Source organism: Triticum urartu, chromosome 6, assembly GCF_003073215.2.
Source record: "Triticum urartu cultivar G1812 chromosome 6, Tu2.1, whole genome shotgun sequence".
Taxonomy (NCBI): domain Eukaryota; kingdom Viridiplantae; phylum Streptophyta; class Magnoliopsida; order Poales; family Poaceae; genus Triticum; species Triticum urartu.
The window spans coordinates 199,758,770-199,769,138 of record NC_053027.1 but is presented as its reverse complement, the minus strand read 5'-3'; the positions used below and the strand labels follow the sequence as shown (position 1 = coordinate 199,769,138).

General features: G+C 48.5%; 1 protein-coding gene across 1 annotated transcript; it reads left to right on the top strand.

Moving 5' to 3' along the window:
* Nucleotides 1–2,413: 2,413 nt before the first annotated feature.
* LOC125512383 lies at nucleotides 2,414–6,545 on the top strand. The gene is made up of 2 exons (XM_048677475.1): nucleotides 2,414–4,001; nucleotides 4,352–6,545. The coding sequence occupies exons 1-2, from the start codon at nucleotides 2,958–2,960 to the stop codon at nucleotides 6,431–6,433; spliced, it is 3,126 nt and encodes a 1,041-aa protein (XP_048533432.1). The 5' UTR covers nucleotides 2,414–2,957; the 3' UTR covers nucleotides 6,434–6,545.
* The last annotated feature ends 3,824 nt before the right edge of the window (nucleotides 6,546–10,369 follow it).

The following is a 10,369-nucleotide window of genomic DNA, read 5'->3' as shown; positions in this document are numbered from 1 at the left end:
GCTGGGGGCCTCTAGAAGAGGTAAAACCCTACGTCGTGCTTCTGTTGTACTGATTTACTTGGAGTGCAAAGTACTGGATGATCTACTTCGAGATCGTATGTGAATGTATGATTTTCCCTACCCTACAAGCTAAAACCCAACGGCTTATATAGGGATCAGGGGTACCTAGGGTTTACATGAGGTCGGTTACATCTAGGGATAAACATGTTGATAATTCAAATGTGTGTTGGACTATGCGCCCAGTCTTTGGAGGATTCCATCTTGAGCACATCGAGGGGCATGGTAGTCTTGTCCCAGTTGTTGATGATCCAGGGGGTCCTCGGCCTAGCTCACTATTAAGGGGCCGATGTGGTTTGCACCCCCTAGTTTAGGACACCGTCACCCGCACCTACACACCTCTCCCAATTGCACGCCACACCCGATGGCCTCTCTTGTCGGGGTTGGTTGGCTGTTTTCACCACCGCCGTAGCACCTCCACGGCCACGCCACCCCATGGAATCTGTTGCCCCCGGCATCCCTCCATGCTCGGCGGCCTCGCTCCATGATTGCCTCCACATTGACAGGTATGCTGCCAGGCCTAGGAGAGGCACGTGTCTCTTCACCGGATGGCTTCTTCCACCACGCCCGCAAGGTGTCCAACGTTTCACCTACAATGTACAAATGGATAGTGAAGACGAGTTCTTTTTCAACAACTTCATTTGTGATTCGGACGATTTGTCATCGGATGATGAGTTTGTGGTTGTTACTTTCGTCGTCAATGACCACATTGCTAGGCAGCGGCCATTGTTTAGGGTCTCGATCCTGGGCCATGCCCCGGCATTAAATCACAACAGAGAGAGCGGCCATTGCCTACACTGGTCTGACTACTTCCAGTGCACATCCCGACTCTACAAACCCAAGCTATTCTGGCACCGCTTTCGGATGGCTAAACATGTGTTCAATCGTATTCGGGAGGGCTAATGGCATATAATGATTATTACTTCTAAAGTAGGAGGCCCTTGGAAAGGTTAGCTTCTCTTGTGAGAAATGCATTGCAGCTATTCAAATGCTTGCATACGGAATACCCAGTGATCTTGTTGATGAGTATGTTTGCATGAGTGAGTGCACATGCCTTGCATCAATGTACAAGTTTTGCAAGGCTGTGGTAGCAGTGTTTGGCCTGGAGTACCTGAGAGAGTCAAATGTTGCAGATACAACCCGGTTGTTGGTAGTATATATTGTATGCACTGGAAGTGTAAGAACTGTCCGTCTGCTTGGCAGGGGCAGTATAGGGGGCATGTCAAAGCTTGCACTGTCATACTTGAGGCCGTGGCTTCACAAGATCTTTGGATTTGACATTCTTTTTCGGCGTGGCTGGCTCTCACAATGACATCAACATGCTTCAATGTTCTCTGGTGTTCTGAAAGCTTGCAGAAGGAAATTGCCCAGAGGTCAACGTTGAGATCAATGGCCACCACTACAACAAGTGATACTACCTTGCTGATAGTATCTATCCTCAGTGGAGAACCTTTCTGAAGACAATCCCCAACCTGGTAGGAGAGAAGAGGCAGAGATCTGCCCAAGCACACGAGAGTGCTAGGAAGGATATGGAGCGTGGCTTTGGTGTGCTTCAATCTCGATGGGCATCATTTGATATCCTGCTAGAATTTGAAGCATCAAAAAGTTGTGGGAGGTGGTGACTGCTTGTGTGGTCATGCACAACATGATCACAGAGGATGAACGTGAGGATGAAATCTTCGACCAGGGGCTTCATTGTTGTGCCTGAGCATGGAGGAGCGGTAGGGCTTACACAGATTGCGCAACTCACACTCAACTTCAAGATGATTTGGTTGAGCATATGTGGACTCACCATGGCAATCATTAGATGTATCGGCTCCTTTTCTTTTAGATGTATTTGTGACAATTTATATTTCATTTGGTTATGAACTATAAGATTTTATTTGTTTATAAGACTGAGATTTTTATTTGGTTGTGAATTATGTGATTTAAACTTTGGGCAATGTAGATATACTATGCAAATGATTGTGCAAACATCTGGCCACATGCCGACCGCGCAGACGAAAATGCGGCGCGTTGGCGGCACAGACCAGCCAAACACGAATGGAGCCGACGCCGTCTAAAATGCCGATCCAAACGAACAAAAAAGAGACAAAATGTGTGTCTGATTACGTCGGCGCGTTGGAGTTGCTCTAATCAGCCGAGCTAGACTCAGTTCGCGCTTGGTGCTGCGTTGATATATCTTGACGCGCATATGGGTTGCCTAAAAAATGCAACAAATTCCACCTACATTCTTGTTATTTTTTGTTAATTTACTTCTCTGCTTTTTATCTGCACCCTTCAGAAAAAAAGAAGAAGAGGAAAACACACAGCAGGTTGGCTTTCACCCGTCCCCACAGCAGTTTTTGTTGCGTTGCGTTGGCATCTTCCTCAGAAGAACCCATCCATACCTGCCATTGTTGACTTATTTCGGCAAAGGCCCACCGGAAGAAGAACGCCTCCTTCGGAAGCTGCCGAGCTCACCAACTCCATCATTGCTGCCAAGTCTGAAACCCTTTGCCTCATAATTCTGTCGACGCTCTCGGATTTCTCGGACCGCTCCCCACTTACTGATAAGTATCACTGATAAGTAAGTTCGTTCCGACCTTGTGCTCTTGGTTGCTGCATTCACACATGTTTTGTCACGATTCGTGCTGCGGTTTTGTAAATTCGGATTGATGTTTGGGGTTCGGCTTGGGACGGCTGATTTCTGGGTTGAAGCGGATGATCGGTAGGTCTGAAACCCAGATTGATAGAAAGGGGGATTTTGCTGCAAGTGCCTGCGACCGGGAGCATGCATGCCATTTGTTTGTGGAATTGCGGCAACAGAGAACTGATTCTTGAATTCTTGCGAGAAAAAGCTTCGTCTGTGTGGCGATTCGACTCTATCAGGAGTTGTTTTAGTGTCCTGAAGCGAAGCCATGGACGTCGTGCAAACAATCGCCTCGGCCGCGCAGCTGGTGTCTGCAATGGTGACCGCGGTGGGAGCGCTGGAGCAGGCGGCCGCGGACACCGCTGAGGCTCCGAGGAGGCTCCAGGTGCTCGAGGACTTCGTGTCGGACCTTGAGGTGTTGGTGCAGCAGGCTAAGCAGAAGCACGCGCACAAGATGCACGGCCCACAGCTGGAGCGTCAGTTTCAGAGCTTGAGCAGGCTCATGGATCAGCTCCGTGCCAATATCATCAAGGCGAGGCGAGCCTTGAAGAAAGGGAAAGGGAAGGGCTTGGCTAGGGTGGTTTGGAGCTCGGTGGTGGGTGACCCCCTCATGAAGTACATTCAGCTGATCAGAGATGACCTCAACTGGTGGCTGGAATTGCAGAAGTTGACAGAGAACGTCGGCAAAGCTATAGCGTCTATTGCTAAGGCCACGCCATCGTTGGTCAGAGTCAAGTCTGAGCAGGGCTATCCAGTGTCAGAGAAGTGTGACTATGTTAGGGACATTTTGGAGAGAGATGATGGTCATCGAGTTGTCCTGATTGTTGGATTATCTGGTATTGGGAAGTCGTGCCTCGCTCGACAAATAGCTTCTCAGCCGCCTGGTAATTTTGTGGATGGTGCAATTGAGGTTACTTTTGGCCGGTGGTGCAGTAGAGCAGCTTGTAATGGAAGCAGAAGTGAGTACCATAAACGTCTTGTTAGGAAGATAAGCAAATTGCTAGTGCAGATTGGTTCCATGACTGTCAACGAGGATACGAGCAAAGATCTTGAAGATGTATGTTGCTTGCTTCAGACCGTGTTGGTTGGAAAGAGTATGTTAATACTACTCGATGACGTCTGGGAGCAAGACATAGTTGATCGCTTCACCAAGCTATATGATAATGATTGCCGGTATCTTGTGACAACAAGGGATGAAGCAGTTTATGAGATAGCAGAAGCTGAGAAGGTAGAAATATCCAAAGATGACATCAAGAAAATCAGCAAGGGCATTCTTCGCTATCATAGTCTGCTTAGTGCTGAAGAGCTTCCGGTATGCTTTGTTATTTTCCTTAGAATTCTTTAGTGAATTTATCGATATTGCCATGCCTCTTAGTTTTCTAATGTTAAATCTAATTTACACAATGTTCATCACTTCCCTTCATGAGGTATCCTGCAGTCTAGGTCTCATCCCTTTCTTTCATATGTTCATCTTCTGAGTTTCAAGATTGGCTTATTGTATCAACGCCCGGTCAAACAACAAATACTTATATCCATGCGAATCTACTTAGAGGGATTAATTGTGCATATTTTTGCCACGCAAGATATACTCAATCTAGAAATTATAATTGCTACAAACTATTTTTATGTGTTCCTGGATGGTTACCTCTCGATACTTTACAGACTGTTGCAGACGACTTGCTGGACAGTTGTGGGCACCATCCCCTAACAGTTGCTGTCTTGGGTAAGGCCCTAAGGAAGGAGACCAGAATGGAAAAATGGGAGAAAGCAATATCCAACCTTTCCACATATGCAACTTGTGCACCAGGTCCAGTTTCATATGTGAACGAGAAAGAAGTTGAGACCACCTTGACCATATTTGGATCTTTTGAGTTCAGCTTGGAAGCAATGCCTGAAAATTCACGAAGGTTTTTCATGGTTCTCGCAGCTATTTCATGGGAAGAACCTGTTCCAGAGGCATGCCTTGAATCCGTCTGGTCAGCACTTGTGCAGGACAGTTTATTCCCTATTGTAGTTTCAAAACTAGTAGAAGGCTCGCTTATCATCAAACTGGAATACCAATCGATGTATCATATGCATGACATGGTTTCGCTCTACCTTGAGAATAAAGCAAATGATGCTGCTCATACTCTTCTGACTGATTCATTTCCTGAGTATGCTGCATTGGTGGCTCCTTGGCTTTTTATTTTTGGCAAAGAGACCATGAAAGGGCCAGCTGAGCAGAAGATGAGATCATTCTTTTCTTTGCTAGAGTTCATGGAGATTGAAATCTTACTGGGAAGCACCACCCAAGCTCTCATGGCATGCAAATCAATATCTGAATTTGAGGCTAGCAGACTTGGCTTTAGCAAACTGCTTGGACCTCGAATAGCAGAGCTAATTTCTGTTGGGTCACAAGCTCTTATCGTTGCTGTCACCAAAGCTATTACAGTCGTCTTTTTCCAAGGAGACTATGCAAATCTCGCCCTATCTATTGAAACAGCAGGTTCTGTTGATAAATTAATTTGTGTTCTTCGTGGCTATGAGGATTCTTCATCTCTAGCCAATGTTTCTGCTGTTCTTGCCAAGGTATCTGAGCATGTCTGTGCCAAAACTGCCGACGAAATTTTGTCAAGCATTCCCATGGACAAAATTGCAGAACTACTGTCTCCAGAAAATGAGGAATGGCATGAAATTGTGTTCACAACTCTAGCGTCACTGATAAAAGTGGGAAATTTAAAGGCTGTCGAGATAATGATCGAAGCAGGAGTTGACAAGAAGCTCCTTGTACTTTTAGGTTGCGGTTCTGAGATCTCACAGCATCATGCAATTATCATGCTGAAAACTTTCTGTGAGCTTGGTGCGCCACTTAAAGAGTGCATGGGGCCTGGACTGTTGATTCATTTGCCATGGCATGCTCGGCTTGCCTTGGAGAGGTTTGTTTTATCTGACCAAAATGTAGCCCCATCACCGAAGCCTCAATATTTTGAGGTGCTTCTTCACAGGATTCTACAGACAGACAGCAAAGATATTATTGAAGCTATCCAAGGTTTATTACCTCTTGCTGAGAGGGCTAACGATCCTAGGGTGCAAGATCTTCTTTTGGGAAGCAATCTGTGTGATAGGCTGGCATTTCTGCTGCAGCGCAGAGAACCTGAAAACAACCAAGTGAGGTCTCAGACTGCCTTTCTGGTAATGAAATTGGCCTGCACCGGAGCAGAGCCATACATACGTAGGTTCTTGGAGCTTAATATTGTGCACGAGCTCATTGCCATGATGCAGTCCTCTACCAATGACCTCCAGGATTCAGCATACCATGCTCTCCATCAGATCGTGTATGCAAAGGGAGGGTCATTAGTCTTGCAGAGGTTTTTACAACTAGGGACTATAGAAAAATTGGTCAATCTGCTCGACCGTAAGTGCGTCAAGACAAAGGATCTCACGGTGCAACTTCTGGTGGACATTGCGGCGGTCGGAACCAAACCCTGCATACAAAGAATGCTCTCTTCCCAAGTCATCGAGAAACTTGTTTCCCTTGAGAAAGCAGGTGGGTCTTTCAGCGGGTCAGTGTCAAGATATATCCACGGATTGAACATGTGCGAGAATATCCAGTCTGCTGAGAGAGCAGTGATGAAGCAGCATATTTTGAGGAAAGTGAGATCGGCGGTGAGAGGGCATGATCTGGAGACGAGTCTAATTGCTTCTGTGGAGGTCTGCGTTTCTGAAGGCACAAAAGGAGCCAGCAGTAGCAGGAGAAACAAGTAGCATTATGCTGCAAACTTCAGTAATTGAAACATACATATAATCTTTGCTTTGAAAAGAGAAACATATATAGGTTAAGATGCTGCACGTTCAGATAAGAGCTTATTCATCAATATTTTGATAGGCGTTCCTTTTTCCAGTGCACGAGTTGTTTTCTTATAGAAAGAGAGAAGATCATGAAAGCTCATACTGTCGCACTGTCCATGGGTAGTTCTGGATAACTAGTCTGAGCAATCATCCATATCCACATCAGCCCCAGCGTACAAATTAACAGAAGTAAGTTTCCACGTTCAGTACATGTCCACAGTCCACAGACCAAAGCAGTCAAGTCTATTGTGTTAATGAACTGTGGTATTCTACCGAAGTTCCTTAACCTTGTAAGAGAAGCATTACCTGGTACAGTTTTTGAGTCTACTAGTTGATGCCCCGTGCGTTGCCGCCAGAATTTGTTGTGGATTTCTAAGTAACTTGCACACAACAAATAATTTAACAATTCAAATTAATAATATGAGATTTCATATAGGTAATGATAAGCCACAATATGATTGCTTTCATATAGAGGCAATGATTAAAATTATTAGTGGTATAAATATATATATTGTATTGATTGCGTGAACCATATCTCAGCATAATCTATTTCACGTTGTTTGGAGGAGTGTCTTCTTCGACCAATAGGTAGTAGAGAAGAGTAATATAATACAGGCGGAATATAAAATTTATTCACTCTGATATATATTTGATTTTGTACTGCTGAAGGCGCATAGAAGTATATGAGATTGTTCCTCCGTTACAATAGAATTTTTCTCCCACTCAGTTACATTAGAACTGATCTCCCACTGAAACAATTGGTAAGGACATGTGATAGATGACATAGAGCAAGGTAAGTAAATTGAGAAAGGTAATTAATAAATTATTACTTTTTAGAAAAGGAGAAGGACCCCAGCCTCTGCATCTGGATGATGCATGTAGCCACTTTATTAATTGTTCACACAAGACGTTACAAAGTCATACAACAGTAAGACTAAAGCTACCGTCTAAACAACATCCATCGCTACTCCTATCCAGTTGATAAAGGGATGCTGATAGTATGGGCCTAATACCAAACAGACCTCCCAGCCAAATCTAACATCTAAAACCTGAGGTCCCAACCAGGACTCCTGCCGGGTATGGGGCACCCACCGGTCCGGCGCACTCCTCAACCAGGACGCCTGCCGGGTATAAGGTTGCCGCAGCCACCTGTCACCATACCATCTTCAGTGTTGTACTGCTGCATCTACCTTGCCCGGTCTAGCTGCCGTCGACGCCACCACGACGCCAGACAACGCCACCATCATGCGCTCGTCCATCATCACACGCCCACCAGCGAGACCCCGCTGCTCCATGCCGCTGAGACCCGCCGTTGTCGACGTGCCATATGCCACGCCGCTCCTCTGTCGCGAACACCACCTGTGCCACTGGTCCCATCCCCTCCGCCTGTAGTTCCTCTAACCGAGCACCAAAACGCCCCATGCGGCACCTCCAAGAAGGGTACGGCACACGCAGTGCCGCCGCCGTCCAATCTAAGGAGATTTTGGGTTTTCACCCGGGCATGGGGTTAGGGTGGAGGGCAGGGACCTCGACGGCGCCTGAAAGGAGGACAACGGCGACCCTGGTCGTCGCCACCGTCGGGATGAATGAGTCATCCAGAGTTTCCTCCGGTCCGCTGGCACCTCCACCAGCCCCCAAGAATGCACCGAGGCCGACATCCGCGATCTTAAGCCACAAAGTGCAGCGGGAGAGAGCCTGCATCACGGAGGAGATCCACCGGCACCTCACCCCCCACGCGGTCAAGACGTCATCCATCCACCCCCCGCGAACGTCGCCAGCCGAAGGCGCCGTCGCCATGCCTAACGGGGCCGCCGCCCCAGGTCCAGGTTCCTTCACGATGGCCGGAGTGGCGAGATCCTCCACAAGCGACGAGATTCGGCACCGCGCGGCCGACGCCATTGCCCAAACCAGCCGTCGATCGATCCCGCCGCCGCCGGGAGCCCGCCCGCTGCCGGGAGTCCCACACCCATGGATCTGGGCGCCCGTGCACCGCCGCGATCCCGCCGCCTCCGGGATCCACCACACCATCTGGAGGGCCGCATCCCGCAGATCAGGACGCCCGCGCCGCCGGGGATCCGGGAGAGAGATGAGAGACCCTCCGCCGCCGCCGTCGCATGCACGGGCTTTGCCCGGCGCCGGCCATCGGCATCGGCGGAGGGGGAGAACCGCGCTGGAGAGTTACTAGGCGGCGACGGCTAAGCCCTCCTGAGCCGCCTGCGGGGGAGGCGACGCCAATTAATAAATTATCTAATGAACGGGCCAAATGTAATAAACCAAGCAACCATATAGCAGGAACCAATGAAGATAGCTACCTGACATATTGATCGAGACGGGGGACACACGGCAAAGAAAACAAACAGACCGCGATACACCCATTGGCACCTGCAGAACATAACAAAAAGGAAGCCAGCACACACATACAAAGAAGGAATATGACGCAATCAAGAGCAGCGGAGAACACGACTTGGTCCTCGCATGCGGCAACAACAGCATCCGGCTTCAAAGAACGACTCTCTGCCAGCCGGCTACACCGCTACTCACAGCGGACGTGGCACCCAGCCCGCGCGGCAAAGGCCCTCGGCCAGGACGCCGCTCGTCCCTGTTAGAATTAGAGATAAATACCAACCGTAATCTCCTCTCTTTTGTATCTCTCATGTATCTATCTCTTCTCCTAACGACAACTTGTAACGACCTGAATATTGTAATCTCCTCTCTTTTGTATCTCTCCTGTATCTATCTCTTCTCCTAACGACAACTTGTAACGACCTGGATCCTAGCGATCGGGTTGCTATCCTTGTACGCCATACTGACGCGGCTCCTCATCGAGGAGTAGAAACGCTTAAACCTTACATGGTATACAGAGTCAATTCTCTTCCCAATCTAGCTACGAGAACCCATCTCCATCGCCATGTCTTCCTCAGCACCAGTCGTCCTCAACCTCGGATCTCCACCAACCGAAAAGCTCAGCAAGGGGAATTACCTCTTGAAGGCCCAGATTATGCCCGGCCTGCGAGGAGTGCAGGTCATGGGGCTCCTGGATGGAACCGACGCCGCGCCCCCTCGCATGGTGGAGCAGCAGCAGTTGGACAAGACCACTATCATGGTGCCAAACCCACTATACGCACCATGGCTATCAAAGGATCAACAAGTTCTTGGTTTTTTGCTGAACTCCCTCTCCAAAGAAGTCCTCACCCAATTTGTTGGTAAGGAACATACTTTTGATTTATGGACTGGCATCACTACCCTCTTTGCATCGCAATCTTACAAACCTAAGAACCGCCATCACCACAACAAAGAAGGGCAACCTGTCAAGTACCTCCTACATCTCCAAGATGAAGAGTCTTGGGGATGAGCTTGCGGCTGCAGGGCGTCCTGTCACAGATCCTGAGATGGTGGATTATGTGCTCGCTGGATTGGATCGGGACTATGATCCAGTTGTGGCGGCCATCGGAGCTGTCAAATCTGCCATCACCGCCGATGAGCTGTTTGCTTAGATCGCCGCCTTCGACCAGCGCATGGAGATGCTCGGTGATGGTGGTCAAGGCGGCTTCTAGACGTCCGCCAATTTGTCCTACCGTGGGAGGCGATCTCCTTTTGCCCCAAGCGGCAGCAACAGAGGAGCTCGAGGCGGTCGTCCACAACCACAACAACAGCAACGCCAACCTTACCAGGATTACCCCGAGTGCCAAATCTGCTTCAAGCATCATCGTTGGGGCGCCCGTGAGTGTTGGGATCGTTATGAAGATGACGAGTACGAGAAGGAGGCCAATGTTGCCACCGGTTCCTACGACATCGACACAAACTAGTACGCGGATACCAGAGCTACAAATCACATCACGGGGGAGCTTGAGA

Coding starts and splice junctions, on each gene's coding strand:
- LOC125512383 (XM_048677475.1), top strand. CDS start 2,958: ATGGACGTCGTGCAAACAATCGCCTCGGCCGCGCAGCTGGTGTCTGCA. Junction 4,002..4,351: donor TTAGTGCTGAAGAGCTTCCG/GTATGCTTTGTT, acceptor GATACTTTACAG/ACTGTTGCAGACGACTTGCT.